Source organism: Lucilia sericata, unplaced genomic scaffold, assembly GCF_015586225.1.
Source record: "Lucilia sericata isolate MDLA Ls3-8-SP2 unplaced genomic scaffold, ASM1558622v1 Contig000104F_arrow, whole genome shotgun sequence".
NCBI classification, from domain to species: Eukaryota; Metazoa; Arthropoda; class Insecta; order Diptera; family Calliphoridae; genus Lucilia; species Lucilia sericata.
In genome coordinates, this window is record NW_023994136.1 from 204,799 (window position 1) to 221,058 (window position 16,260).

A 16,260-nucleotide genomic window follows, 5' to 3' on the forward strand; every position below is an offset into this window, starting at 1 on the left:
ATTTTCGAGTTACTGCCACATTTGACAGTTTTCATAAAAAATAATTTTAAACGGCAGATTAACTACTAGATAAACGATATTTTATTTTTACTAAACTGTACTAGTATGTACTATACATTAGAAGTAGTTACAAAATTTAATATCGGAACGAAATCTTAATAGAATTTAAATTTGCTACCGGGATTCCACTAAAATAGTATAATTTGTACAGTTTTGTATGCATTTCATTAATAAAAATACATATGTACGCAAAAATTTTATGTTATGGGTAGAAGAAACAAAATTTCACTACATAATTACATAAGTATGTATATGAAACATATACTTTAGATTTTATCAGATATTTTAGGCTTGAAAAAATAAAAAAAGTTATTTCCCTAATTCACAGTATAATATTCTTCAATCACTTACTCATTCAGTCAGTCTGTCAGTAACAGTAACATGTTTTTTTGTCTATTTTTCTTTATATTTCAACAGGATGGTTCTTTTGTTATCAAAGAATGTTAAACTTATCTTTAAGAATTATACGTTTGAATGTACGAGTACTTACTATGTATTTTATGTGAACGCAACACATTTTTATAACTCAAAAAGATCAGCCATCTATTATGCAAAAAACTTTATGAACTCGTACCTACATACATACATACACACATACATACATATGTATATGAAAAACTACATACAGTCAGTACGTACTTGTATGTACATTAGTCCGACTCACAGAAAATATTACTTTGTTGTTCTCATGATGTTAGCCAAAATATTTTAGGATTAGCATTGTTCGTTGTTGTTAATTATAATTTGTTTTCTTTTATGAAAATTCACAAAAGATTTCGAGTTTACGTTTTCCGTTTCAAAAAATATCTCCTTAATATCGAGGGGTAAAACTCACTACTCCAATTTGGGAATAATTACAAAACAATCAATATAAGATTTGAGAGGAGTAATAAAATCGCAATTTTGCATTCCATTAATAGTGAGTAAACTTAGTCTACTTGTGTTTTTCACCGTGTGGATTATCGAAAAGTTTTCTTATTATGCATAGTTAAATATAAATTATGCTTTACAACTTCTGAATGGTATGGATATTCATATATTTACTGTTATATTTACAAAAGCAACTATTTTTTAATCTGATTCCTAATAAGGCTGACGACACTAATCATCATATTAAAACGTCGATATTATTCATTAGGGGGTAAAAAATTCCACACAACCAAATAAAATGTCTTAACATTTTATGCATTTTTATCGTTCTTATATACACATTTAAAGCTTTTATCAACATACATTTAAAATGCTTATAAAAATATGTATGTATGTAAGTCTAAAAAACAAAAAAGTAGTGCGTACCTATGTGTAAAGATGTTTGAAACTAGTAATAATAAAATGTGTGACATTACAATTTACATCTTAAAATTTTACATATACATATTTTTGTGATTTGTTACATATGGACTTTTAGACTCAGTTATAATTTCAAAAAAATAAATAAATATTTTTAAGAACAGGTGTAATGTATATACATATGTATGTATGTATGTATGTATGTATGTATGTATGTATGTATGTATGTATGTATGTATGTATGTATGTATGTATGTATGTATGTATGTATGTATGTATGTATGTATGTATGTATGTATGTATGTATGTATGTATGTATGTATGTATGTATGTATGTATGTATGTATGTATGTATGTATGTATGTATGTATGTATGTATGTATGTATTTATGGTATGTATGTATGTATGTATGTATGTATGATATTGTATGTATGTATGTATGTATGTATGTATGTAGATATGTGTTACAAAAGAATTTCCTAAATCTCTTCAAGCTTTACAATGGTTAATGGTTAAATTTTGGATATTGGCAAAAAAGTTATACCCTATAAAACATTACTTAAAGGAAATCTAATATGTATGTGTTATACAAATATACACACAGACATATATGGCCTAAAGTATCTGTGTGACATTACGATGACATATTTACTTGAACTTTAAAACATAACACAAAAAATGTATGTATTTAATTAACCTAGGAACATAATAAATCGAAAATTATCAAACAATTTTGTCTGAAAAAAACATGTCTATATGTATAACGTATGCATAAAATTATACACACTTTTACCTACCTACCTACCTACCCTTTCTATATAAAACAAGAAATTTAGGTTTTAGTATTTCTTAAAAACGAATAAATGGATGTTTTAAATTTCGTTTTAAAAATATAACGATATTAATTTCCTATTTATGGTTTGTTAAGCACTTTTTTATAAAAAATTTGTACAATAAACAATCAATAACTTTATTAAAAATTTATAAATACGAGAGCATATGCTTACTCCCATATTCATAAATACGCAATAAAGTTGTTGAAGGTTTATTATATGAATTTTGTATGGAAAATATTCATAGTAAAGTATTTATATGTATGTCATTATATGTATAATTAATTATTCTACTTGCATTTTCTGTTTGCATTAAATTTAGAAAAATCAAAAATGTTAGATATAACCAGAGATCGACCAGTCAAAGTTGCAGTAAAGGTAGCTGTACCCGTCCGAGACCATCCAAAGGTAATTAAATTTGTGTATAACTAATGATTGCAAATGAACAAAACAAAAATACTTTTAAAATTTAGTTCAATTTTGTGGGTAAATTATTGGGACCGAAAGGCAACTCCATGAAACGTTTACAAGAAGAAACAATGTGTAAAATGGCTGTTCTTGGACGAGGTTCCATGAGAGATCGAAAGAAGGAAGAAGAATTGCGAGCGAGTGGTGACAGTCGATATGCCCATCTATTTGATGATTTGCATGTAGAAATTTCCACATTTGCGGCTCCCGCAGAAGCCCATGCCCGCATTGCTTATGCTCTAGCAGAAGTGAGACGATTTCTAGTACCGGTAAGCTTGAAATAATTAAATTCTCAGTAACTGACACAGTGGACGAGTTATAACTATATGAAATGTATTTATTTTAAAACCACATTTATCATTGATATGTAAAACACATCAACCAAATATATGAAATTTTAATTTTTTAATTACTCCCTTTGACTAATGTTGCTTTTAATGGTAAATTCGTACATCCATATTTAAAAAGGAGATAAGAGGTTCCATATAAAAAGAATTTAATCCATTAATTGTAAATTAATTGTGGAGAGTTTTTAAAAACAACAAATTATTTCAAATGATTTGGTTGTCAGTTACAAAGTTTTCTAATGGATATTGTTATAAATATCTATGCATACATACATACATACATACATACATACATACATACATACATACATACATACATACATACATACATACATATGTTTATTAAATGTGTTGTTTTTATTTTCTCGGCCACAGGATTATCATGATGACATACGACACGAACAAATGTGGGAAATGCAGGCTTTAACTTCTTCAACTACTTTGCAAAATTCGGGTAGTGATCAGGCAAGTCCCACTCGCATTATTGAAGGTGGTATTACCGATATGGATACTTCAAACGATGAAAAATCTGACAACGAATTATCTGTCATGGACTGCATGACACCTGGAAAAATGGAAAAAACACACAACTCTTCTAATCCAAATGCAGTAACTCCGAATTCAACAGATCCTCTTAAGATACCACCAACAAGTGCAGCATCACGTAAGCACGAAGATCATTTGTGCGTTATGATTAATTATTATAATTTTTTTTGGAATTTTCTAGTGCATCCCTGTACAATGGCTGTCACATTACAGCATCAGTTTTCTGCGGCTGGTATTGGAGGCCTACTAAAACCAACGCCTACGGTAGCGGCTGTTACCGGTCTAACACCAGCTCAACCAACCACTACCTTGAGTTTGCCAAATGAAGCAGATGCTAGCGCTACTTCAGCTTTAACTCTTCTCGATTCTGCGGGTACATTACTCCATCCTGCTCTAAGAAACATTAAGACGATTAATATCGGTAATATATTTAATAGTAAACCTCCAGTAAAGTACTTCTGAATAAAATAATTGTCTCGTTTTAAGCTGGAAATTTGACACGTAAACGTCCCTTGTTGGGTGTGCCACGATCCAGTATGAATCCGACCAAGCGCACGGTAATGACACTATTAGCTAGAGCTAAAAACTCACAAGCATTGCACACGGTACGTAATCCAGTAGGAGCGGCACAACCAGCACCTTTCACCGAGTAAGTAAATAAATTTAAATATTTTTATTTTCAATATGTTTATCTTCCTTTACGTAATTAAAATGGAACATTAAGCCCACTCCAGATGTTGGCCTCGCCTTTTATAATACCCCACCACCATCATCATCAACCCATGGATCAGGCAATGTTGGCATTGTCGAAAGAGAGTTTAGCCCAGGGTGTCTAAGAGCAATATTATCCAAAAATATAATTTTTATTTTTTAGAACGACTAAATAAAAGTAGTATTTATGTATTGTATATGTGTAAGTGTTACGAATACATTTGCCCAAAAATACATACTTACTTGGACAAGTTTTCAATTAACATCACCAAATTATACTGCGATCCTTAAAAAAATACCCCCGCCTCCTTGAACTACTTAGTAGGTTTACCAAAATAATATTAATAATTACTGAGCAATGTTACGATCAACATTAATATTTGTTGATTTTTTTTATTAAAAAAGAACTTAATTATGATATAGGTACATACATAAATACATACATATATTTACAAAGATTAAAATGAAAATAACAACAACAAAAAAGAAAGTAATATTGATTAAATTAATTTACTTTATGATCGATCGATGACTTAAAAGGAATAAGTGAAATGAAAATACCAACATTTAGGGACTAAAATTAAAAATAAGCAAACACACATAACTACAAATATACTCACACATAAACATAAAAAAATAATAATTCACATTTACACAACACTCATTTACTCCAATTGTATCCTAACTCATTTTCGGCTTAGACCTGATTACTACAAAATATAGACTGAATTAAAGATACTTTTTACATATACATACATATCGCCCATTTACTACAGGACTGGTATAATCCAAAATTCGGGTTTTTTGAACTAAGGGTTACAAAGCTCTTACTAAAGTTTTTCATATAGTTTTATTAAATTTTAAATTTGTCTAATATTTTCGGTGTGATATTGATTTTTTGTTTTAAATGTAAAAACTAAAACTTTTATTTTCACGAATATTAGATAAATAAAAATTAAATATCAATTTAAAGTTCTTTTTCTCGAAACGGGGTTTTTTTTGGATTATGCCAGTCTTGTAGTAAATAAGCGATATGTATGTATATAATATTTTATTTCGGTGTGAGAATATTTTTTAATTAAACAACATTTAAAGACACCTTTCTCAAAAGTATGTGTCTGAATTAGGACATTTCTTAAGTAAATGAGTGTTAAGTATTTATTCATAAAGTCATACACATACACGCAGATAAATTCTATTTCTAATACAATTAGACACTAATTTACTCATAAAGCTTTTTATAACAAAAACAACCGAAATACATACACACATACATAAAGAAAAATAAAAAAATTATACAACAACCACAACAAAAGAACAAAATAATTACATATTACAGAAACATACCTACATACATACATATATTATTATGTATATTTTAATTTTAAACAAAAGCCATATAAAACATTACCATAAATCTTAAGAAAAAACGAATATAGTGAATTAATAGAAAATATTTAACAAATAAAAAAATTTATAAAAAAAATATTTATATATGCATACATACTTAACAACTAACCTGATAACGAAATTACTTTATAAAGATTACTTTAACAAAAACAAAAGAAAAACAAAATAAATATTTATAACCAAAAATTTTAAAAAAGAGGAAATACAAATTTTTAACGTGTTAATAGTTTTGACACACACTCAATGAATGTTGTACTTTAAATTCATCCATATTTACTTTTTAATATACATACATATGAATGTATATATATTTTTTTGTTTCTTTTTTCATAAAATTGAAAATTAAATTACAAAAAATGTAATATGTTAGGGTGTTTTTGAAGTTTTTGTTTTTTAATTGCAAGTTGTGCAGGTTGTTATTCTGTAAATAGAAGGAAGATATTTGCAAAAACAAAATAGTCATTTAAAATTTTAAAGTGGATGCTTCCAAAGGACTACAATTATTTGACCTGTGCTTTTATGAATTAAGAAAAGTAAAACTAAGAAAATGCGCTGACAAATGAGCTTTAACATTATATGGAGTCAAGAATTTAAAATTATTGTTATACATACCCCCTAAATAGGTTGTGTGATTATAGGATATCGTGAATCGAACATTTCCCCCATACAATATTTGAGCTCTATAAAGCATTTTTATATTGTTATTGGTCAAGCTGGTATGATAGAATCACCAATTACGACCATTTCGGAATTAATAACTCTTATTATTCATTATATACATACTTACATATGATTTATTTTATAAATTGTATTAAGAATCCCAAATGGCAAAAATTTAATAAACCCTGCATAGCTACAAATTCATACACATTTAGTAAGATTTCAACATAAATCGGTGGTTCTATTTATTATCCAGAACTAAACAAGAATTTAATTAATAATTTTATTTTTTATAATATAATATTGAATGAACACTTTCCTTGAGCGATGAAGCAAGTTCAATAACAAGAGGTTTCAAATTGATCAAAATAAACTAAAATTAAACATGGAAAATCAAAAGTTGGTTAACAAAAAGTAGATGTTTTTATTTCTTCTATACACCTGTCTTAAAATCTATTTAACTTTTTTCCAAGGAATGTATTAGATTCTGTTGGGAATATCCAATATGTATGTATATATGTATATGTACATAGATATTCGAATTAAATTTTCTTCTTAATGTGAACGCCAATCAGATACATACATATGTATGTCTCATTCATTCATTAAATTATACAAGAATCGTATCCAATCAAGCAGCCAACTAACCAGCCCTTCTTAAAAGGGTTTCTTTAAATTTCGCGTGAATCTATGGATCTATTTTTACTGTATTTCATAACTACTTATATATTTTTAGATTTTATATATTTTTTTTACATTTATATGTCTTTATATAATAAAAACACCAATAATATTTATTTATTCTCAAATATGAAATTGTTATTTACTAAACAGATTAAAACACCAAAAAAAAAAGATAAGAAATGCAAATTAACTACATATAATAAATTTAATAATCACCCAAATTAATTCAAAATTTAGCCATTGAACACAAAACATGCATGTTTATATGAATGTTGTTTCTAATGTTTTTGGCATTAAAATATTTAAAGAAAATAAATAATATATTTATACAAAATAAATATGTATTTAAAAATCAAATTAAAGTTAAATATTAACAAGTGAATAAACCACTAAAGTACATACAAAATTGAGCAATGCTGGACAAATGATTATTTTTGTCAATGTGCTTTGCTTTTTAAACAAACAAAAAGATATAAACAAATCTAAATAAAAAGCATCAATTAATTAATTAAATAATTACTAAAACAAAAATTTAAAAAAGAGTTAAATAAATGTCTTGAAACAAAATATTATTTATATAAATTGTTTTACTATAAAAGGGGGAAATATTTAAACTTTAATTGAACATTGTAATTGTATCCAAAGTCGTATATACCAAACCGGATGCCCACTTTTACGTAAAAGTATGTACTTCCGGCATTAGACAACTTTCATGATGATAAATATGTATATGTGTATGCATATTAAATTTCAAATTAAATGTATTCGACAGAATGCCGATATGTCAAATTAAAAAAAAATAAAAATCACTTTATTGAAATAATTTATTTGTAACATTTAAAAACTATGGATTTTTAACGTCGATTCACTCGTACTCCACTGCGTGGCAACGTGATTACTATTGAACGCAACGCCGGCATGTTGCCTACTTCGAGTTCTTTTTCGTAAATCAAGTCAGCTGTTGGTAGTTGTTGTTTGTTGTTTTCGTACAAGGTGGTATTTTAATTATTTGGCGTTCAACGATTTTAAATAAAATATTTTTATGTTACTTTTTCAAAAAGCTTGTATAAAATGTTTGGCTCAAAGACGTCTTTTATCCTATGCAAAAGGTAATAAAAATTCCAATGTATTCGATGTTGTTGTTATTGGCGGTGGTCATGCTGGGACTGAAGCATGTGCTGCAGCCGCTCGAATGGGTGCCAGGACATTGTTGGTAACACACAAAAAAGATACTATTGGAGAGATGTCGTGCAATCCATCTTTTGGAGGTATTGGCAAGGGACACTTGATGCGTGAGATAGATGCTTTAGGTGGTCTATGCGGTAGGATGTGTGACAAATCGGGGGTACAATACAAGGTGCTAAATAAACGCAGGGGCCCAGCTGTTTGGGGACCTAGAGCTCAAATTGACCGCAAATTATACAAGAAAGCTGTTCAAAATGAAATTTTTGGAATGAAAAATCTTGAAGTATTGTGTGCTTCAGTTGATGATTTATTCATAGAGGCTGATAGAGAGAATGAAAATAAGATAAAATGCAAAGGAATTGTTTTAGACAGTGGTCAGATAATACACAGTTCTACAGTCGTTTTAACTACGGGTACATTTTTAAGAGCAAACATAAATTTTGGTCTAGAAGTAAAGCCCGCAGGACGTATGGGTGATGCTCCTGCAATAGCATTGGGAAAAAGTTTAGAAAACTTGGGATTTCGTATGGGAAGGCTGAAAACGGGAACTCCGCCCAGAATATCCAAAGAGTCAATTAACTACAACAAACTTGAGGCTCATTATGGTGATAACCCACCGTTGCCATTTTCATTTATGAATGAGAAGGTTTGGATAAATGCTGACGAACAATTGCCCTGTCATCTAACTTACACCTCATTAAAAGTTAATAAGATTGTTAAAGAAAATATGCATTTAAATCGGCATGTTACTGAAGAAATTAATGGGCCTCGATACTGTCCGTCTATAGAATCAAAAGTTTTGCGTTTTGGAGAAAAACAACATCAGATATGGTTGGAACCAGAAGGCTTCGATAGTGACTTAATATATCCACAGGGTCTATCATGTACGCTTCCCTACGAGCAGCAAGTTGAACTTGTCAATTCCATATATGGACTGGAGGAGGCAAAGGTTGTACAACCAGGATACGGTGTCGAATATGACTACATAGATCCGAGAGAACTATATCCGAGCTTGGAAACAAAAAGAGTCAGTAATCTTTATTTTGCTGGACAATTAAATGGCACAACTGGGTATGAAGAGGCAGCGGCTCAAGGTATAATTGCCGGTGCTAATGCTGCAGCCAAATCGAAACAGTTTGATCAAAGGGAAATCTCTCGTCAACTAACTATAAGTCGAACTGAGGGTTATATAGGAGTTCTAATAGATGATTTAACTAGCCTTGGTACAAATGAGCCTTACCGCATGTTTACAAGCAGAGCAGAATTTCGACTTTCATTACGTCCGGATAATGCCGATCTACGTTTAACAGAAAAAGGTTATAATTTCGGTTTAGTGTCGGAAGACCAATATAAACATTTCATTAATGTCAAAAATTACTTAGACGAAACAAAAGCGTTACTTACAAGTCTAAAAAGACACTCTAATTATTGGCGTGAACACATAGGTCTTACTAAATCCAAATCATCTGTAGAGAAAACAGCATTTGAAATGCTAGGTATACCATCGGACAACATCACATTACAACATTTAATTAAAATCATGCCTGAGGAGTTGGGCAACATTCAACAAGTAGAATCTATAGCAGAAAGAATTAAAATAGAGGCATTGTATGCACATTTTGTTGAAGAGCAGTTAAAAGATGCCGAACAGGTAAGAAAGGAAGAGAGTCTCATAATACCAAAGGACATTGATTACTTTTCAAAATCACTAAGTTTATCAAATGAGGAGCGGCAGAAATTGACAATGATGCAGCCTCAAACAATAGCCGCAGCTAGTCGTATTCAAGGCGTGACGCCTGCGACAATTGTAAGGTTACTTAAACATGTCAAGCGCCTACAAGATATTGTTTCTCCGATTTAATTGGTGGGGACTATTACAAAAATTATTAAATTAATTGAAATAGTGAAATCATTTAAATCGTATAATTCTAGATAAATTCAAATACATCGACATAAGTATACATTGTAATTATATCAATTCTTTACAATAAAATAGTTTGTACATTTAATTTAAAATTGTCTATTTTTTTAATTAATTTTAATTACAGTAATAGCTGGTCCCTATTACTATTAAATATGGCGTATATCACTCTTAATGCAAGGAACTATATATTCCTCTCAAATTTTAACATAATCGGTCCTGAGTATAGTTTAATTATGTTAAATGGAATTTAAAAATACGACTGGAACACTCTCCATAACCCTAAGAACATATACATATTTCTTTTGAGTTTTTGTTCTTTTAGGCGCATCATGTGTAATATGTATTTATTTTATTAACATACATACAAACATACATATTATGTATGTCTTTTCTAGATTTATATTGAAAATAAAAAATGCGAAAAATTTTTGTTTTCAATACAAAATGAGAAACAAGGTTTATTAAATTTCGCTACTTCACAAAATTGGTTTACATACCTATATCGATTATGATTATTGCTATATTTTTTATTATTGTTCTATTTTTGGAGATATTTTTTTTCAACAATACGAACAATTTATATAGAATTTGGGATTTTTTTAATTAATAAAACCCCTTTTATAATTTTAAACAAATTAAAAAAAAATTATGAAATACATTTTTTATATACATATCCATATATTTTTTAAAAACTTTATAAAAAAGTATATAAAATTATGGTGAAGATTCGGAACAGTCGAAAAATCACCCCTGTTAAATTTAAATTCAATATTAAAAAAAAAATCAAAAATATTTTTTATTTTTTTAGTTAGGGTCGTTTGTATTTTAGATAACGATATGTTTATTTTTTGTATGTTCATCATAAATAAAGATCAGCTGTTTATGGTTTCTTATCATTGTTCCAATTGATTCAGCGATTGCTCTGTATGTACATAAGCAGTTTATCTTAAGCTGTTCGTCAATTAAAACAATCTATTTTTCGTAAAATTTCCACACCGTCGATCATTTTTACGTTTAGTTCTAAACTTCTCGTGCAACAGTTAACACCAAAAATACAGTAGTAAAATGAGTGGAACGGGAGGAAAATATTGCTTCGCTATAGATCGTGGTGGCACTTTTACCGATGTCATGTGTATGTGTCCCGATGGAAGGGTGCGTACTTTAAAGCTTTTATCAGAGGATCCTGCCCGTTACGGTGATGCTCCTCGAGAGGGTATACGCAGAATTCTGAAAGAGGTAAGTTCAATTCGTTCGTTTCCTTGTTGAATGAATAATTACAAAATGATGCAATTCTATGTAGGAAACTGGAAGAGATGTCAATTCTTCTGGGTTGGTTGATACTTCGCAAATTGGATGGATTCGCATGGGCACTACTGTGGCAACCAACGCTTTATTAGAGCGCAAAGGTGATCCCGTTGCATTGGTTGTCAATAGAGGTTTTCGTGATTTATTGTACATTGGAAATCAAGCCAGACCAAAAATTTTTGATTTGAATATTCAAAAGCCTTCTAACTTGTATAAAACAGTGGTGGAAGTCGACTGCCGCATAATACCGGAACAGCCAAAGGAAAGATGTCATTTGAAAGAGAGTAAGTTAAATACAAAATTAGCACAAGAAAAGATCTCCTCCAAAATTGTAAATCCCCAAAATAGTTGTTACTACCACTTTTCCAAATTTAATGAAATTATATTTGTGTGTAAGATGAATGTAGTATGTAGTTGAGTAACTAATTTGTTAGAAAAGCAAGAATGATATGAAGACTTGCATAATTTGTAGTTATAGTTTAACCTTGGTCTGAATTTGGAGGGGATTTTATTTACATATATGTATATGTATATGTATGTATGCATTTAGGTTTTCTGGTATTCGTTTTTTATCTCCATCAATATCTTATGGAATTTAGCCCAGTAAATTATATGAAAAAACATTTTAGATCTGGGAAATTTTATCATCATTAATATCATGTGCCGTTAGCCATATTTTAGATATCAAAGGTCAGAAAAATTTACATACATACATGGCGTATTTTTTTTTGCGCTTTCGATACTAAGTTTGAATTGAAAAATTGTAAAAAACTTATGTTAATTGTTATGATTTTTTAGAAAATCAATGGAAAATTTTAGAGGGTGCTGGAGGATCGCGATATTTAGAAATGACACCAGTGGATGAGGTTGCTGTTCGCAGTTCATTAGTGAAAGTAAAAGAACAAGGAATTTCATCTGTGGCCGTTGTTTTGGCTCATAACTATTCGTGTCCCGAACATGAATTGAAAGTTGGACAAATTGCTAAGGATTTAGGCTTTGAGTACATAACGTTGTCTCACCAGGCTATGCCCATGTATAGACTAGTTCCAAGGGGTTATACTGCATGTGCTGAGGCATATCTAACACCACATGTAGATCGTTATTTAAATAGGTAAATAATAATGCGCGTATAAAATCAAATTGGTTTAAATTGTTTATTTGATCGTTCAGTTTCAAGTCTGGATTCGATAAGGAGTTATCTGGAGTTGAGGTGCTTTTTATGCAATCAGACGGTGGTTTGACTCAAATAAATAAATTCCGAGCATCAAGAGCTATACTCTCAGGACCGGCAGGTGGCGTTGTTGGTTACGCTATGACTGGATCTAGGGAAACGGATATGCCTTTGATTGGTTTCGATATGGGTGGCACATCTACTGATGTTTCTCGATTTGCCGGCACTTATGAACATGTTGTGGAAAGTACTACCGCAGGAATTACAATACAAGCTCCCCAATTAGACATAAATACTGTTGCTGCTGGAGGTGGTTCTAGATTGTTTTTCAGATCTGGTTTATTTGTAGTAGGGCCTGAAAGTGCTGGTGCCCATCCCGGACCTGCGTGTTACAAAAAGGGTGGACCTTTGACAGTTACCGATGCTAATTTAATTCTGGGTCGTTTGCTGCCGCAATATTTCCCGAAAATCTTTGGTCCTAATGAAAATGAGCCCCTCGATTATGATGCAACCAGAAGTAAATTCGATGAACTATTGAAGGAAATCAACAATAGTTTAAAGGAGCAAGGAAGTAATAAGCAAATGTCGTTGGAAGAAGTCGCTTTAGGTTTTATACGAGTAGCAAATGAGGCAATGTGTCGACCAATACGCGCTCTAACCCAAGCCCGTGGTCTAGACACTTCCAAACATGTGTTAGCATGCTTTGGTGGCGCTGGTGGCCAACATGCTTGCGCCATTGCTAGAGAATTAGGCATTACAAAGGTTCTAGTGCACAAATATGCAGGCATTTTATCGGCTTATGGAATGGCGTTGGCTGATGTTGTACAGGAAATTCAAGAGCCTTGTGGATTAGAATTTTCGTTAACAAACGAGATGACTCTAAAAGAAAGTGTTTCTAAGTTGGCTAAGAGATGCAATGAAATTTTGGAAAATCAAGGTTTTAAGGATATTAGTTTGGAGCATTTCTTACATCTTCGCTATGAAGGTACTGATTGTGCTCTTATGTGTTCAGCTTCAAAAGAACACACTTCCAACTGGTTGGACGCATTTAAGAAATCGTTCTTAAGTCGTTATCAAACCGAATTTGGATTTGTGCTGCAAAATCGTCGTATCATTGTTGATGATATTCGTGTAAGAGGATTAGGAAAAAATTCAACTCCACCAGAGTTGGAAGCTGATGTAGCTACAAATGAAAAGCCAACAGATGTTGGTACTACGCTGGTATGTTTTGAACAAGGATTGCTTAATGCTCCCATCTATATGACGAAAGATCTTCGATATAAACATAAAGTACAAGGACCAGCAGTGATAATTGACCAACTGTCAACCATTTTAGTAGAACCCAATTGTGAAGCTGAAGTTACGAAATATGGTGATTTAGTAATTAATGTCCAGTCCATTCATAACACCAAAGTAGATGAAACGCTCGATGCTATTCAATTGAGTATCTTCAGTCATCGTTTCATGAGCATTGCGGAGCAGATGGGAAGGTAGGCAAATATATATTTTGAGCATAAAATTCCTAATTAAACTTTTACCATATACGATGTTATCTTCTTAAAGGGTTTTACAACGAACATCGATATCAACCAACATAAAGGAAAGATTGGATTTCTCTTGTGCTCTATTTGGACCTGATGGTGGACTAGTTAGTAATGCTCCGCATATACCAGTACATTTGGGTGCAATGCAGGAAACAGTTCAATACCAATTGAAAGTGCGAGGTAAAACTTTGAAAAACGGAGATGTTATTTTGTCCAATCATCCTCAGGCCGGTGGTTCACATTTGCCTGATTTAACAGTTATTACTCCTGTATTTTATAAGTACGTTTTAATTACATTTTTATAAATTGACATTTTTAATTTTATAACAAAAATGTAGGGATCACGAAGGTCCTGTATTCTTTGTAGCCTCTAGAGGACATCATGCTGACATTGGTGGTATTACGCCTGGATCAATGCCACCCCATTCCACATCTTTAGCACAAGAAGGCGCAGCCTTTAAATCATTCCTTATTGTTGAAAACGGCACATTTCAAGAAGAAGATGTGGTAAAGAGATTTACTACTCCAACAACGGCTAAAGGAGCAACGGGTACTCGAAACTTATCGGATAATATTTCCGATTTAAAAGCTCAGATTGCCGCAAACCAAAAAGGCATTCAACTTGTGTCCGAATTAATTGATTCTTATGGCCTAAATGTGGTGCAAGCATACATGAGTTACATTCAAGAAAATGCTGAAATTGCTGTCCGCGATATGCTAAGGCAAATAGCTAAAGACACTTTGTCCCGAACTGGATCATCAATTTTAGAAGCTGAAGAGTTCATGGACAATGGATCACCAATTAGGTTGAGGGTAAATATCGACGCTGATAAGGGTTCTGCAATTTGTGACTTTACCGGATCCGGTACCGAAGTTTGGGGAAATTGCAATGCTCCGCGGGCTATAACCCTGTCGGCTCTTATTTATTGCTTGCGTTGTATGGTTGGGCATGATGTGCCTTTGAATCAGGGGTGTTTGGCCCCTATTAAAGTCATCATACCAAAAAATTCAATATTAGATCCATCTGAAGGTGCAGCTGTCGTGGGAGGAAATGTCTTGACTTCCCAGCGTATAGTAGACACTGTTCTAAAGGCATTCCGTGTATGCGCTGCTTCTCAAGGCTGCATGAACAACGTAACCATTGGCGACGAAGAATGGGGTTATTACGAAACTGTAGCAGGCGGAGCCGGAGCTGGTCCGTCTTGGAAAGGAGCTGGAGGAGTTCACACTCATATGACCAATACACGCATAACAGATCCCGAGATAATGGAGTTACGTTATCCAATGATTTTAAAAAGATTTTGTCTTCGTTCCGACCAATCCGGAGGCTTGGGAAAATATGAAGGTGGAGAAGGTGTGGAAAGGCATATATTGTTCCGGAAACCCGTCACCCTATCTGTCCTAACTGAGCGTCGAACCTTACAACCGTACGGTATGAATGGTGGCGAACCTGGAAAAAGAGGACTTAATTTATTACACAAAAACGATGGACGTATTATATCCTTGGGGGCCAAAACATGTATCGATGTCGAAGCTGGGGTACGTAATTTCCTCTATATATGCCACATTAAGCATTTATTATTTTAATTTAAATTTTTTTCTCAAGGACTTGTTTGCAATGAAAACACCCGGTGGAGGTGGATATGGGAAATTCGATGATACTGTCGAACCTAGCGAAAAGCCAATTGCTGCAGCTTCCAAATTTTTAGAACGTGGTTCTGTCTTTGATTATCGACAATCAAAGGAGTCCGTATAAATTATAGTTACTAATATGTGCAAAAAGAACGCCAAAACTCAAAATATATGCTTTTATTTTTCACTGAAAATAATAATAAAGCGCAAAGTGTTTTAAATTATATTCTAATCCTAAAAATGCATTAAATTATTTCTCTCTATACTGAAATTATTGAATTCTTACGTTTTTGCATCAATATTTGAATAAGTTTAAGTATCTGGTGTTAGGATTTGCACTTTATTGGGGATACTAATCAAAATGTTAAATAAAATACACTTCTTTTGTGAAATATTTATTTGAATTTTAAAAGACGTATTTTATTTAATGTGTCGTTATTTTCAATACTTGTACACAAAAGAGAATTTATTTAAAAGTTATTGTTAAAA

At 31.6% G+C, this 16,260-nt stretch overlaps 3 protein-coding genes across 11 annotated transcripts in view; all 3 read left to right on the forward strand.

Moving 5' to 3' along the window:
- The window catches only part of LOC119600087 (protein held out wings), a 31,705-nt gene extending 24,178 nt beyond the window's left edge, over positions 1-7,527 (forward strand). For all 9 annotated transcript variants that reach the window (XM_037950138.1, XM_037950134.1, XM_037950132.1 and 6 more), the window contains 6 exons: positions 2,507-2,592; positions 2,658-2,921; positions 3,375-3,663; positions 3,727-3,966; positions 4,032-4,194; positions 4,270-7,527. In XM_037950138.1, coding sequence (XP_037806066.1) covers positions 2,507-2,592; positions 2,658-2,921; positions 3,375-3,663; positions 3,727-3,966; positions 4,032-4,194; positions 4,270-4,381 — 1,154 coding nt within the window. In that variant the 3' untranslated portion in view covers positions 4,382-7,527. The remainder of the gene's footprint in view (positions 1-2,506; positions 2,593-2,657; positions 2,922-3,374; positions 3,664-3,726; positions 3,967-4,031; positions 4,195-4,269) is intronic.
- Positions 7,528-7,962: 435 nt separating this feature from the next.
- Positions 7,963-10,457, forward strand: LOC119600079 (protein MTO1 homolog, mitochondrial). Its single transcript, XM_037950120.1, has one exon. The coding sequence runs from the start codon at positions 8,053-8,055 to the stop codon at positions 10,054-10,056; it is 2,004 nt and encodes a 667-aa protein (XP_037806048.1). The 5' UTR covers positions 7,963-8,052; the 3' UTR covers positions 10,057-10,457.
- Positions 10,458-11,020: 563 nt separating this feature from the next.
- Positions 11,021-16,012, forward strand: LOC119600078 (5-oxoprolinase). Its single transcript, XM_037950119.1, has 7 exons — positions 11,021-11,355; positions 11,420-11,708; positions 12,223-12,535; positions 12,595-14,085; positions 14,159-14,419; positions 14,478-15,678; positions 15,746-16,012. Exons 1-7 carry the CDS (start codon positions 11,185-11,187, stop codon positions 15,893-15,895), a joined length of 3,876 nt encoding a protein of 1,291 aa, XP_037806047.1. The 5' UTR covers positions 11,021-11,184; the 3' UTR covers positions 15,896-16,012.
- Positions 16,013-16,260: the final 248 nt, after the last annotated feature.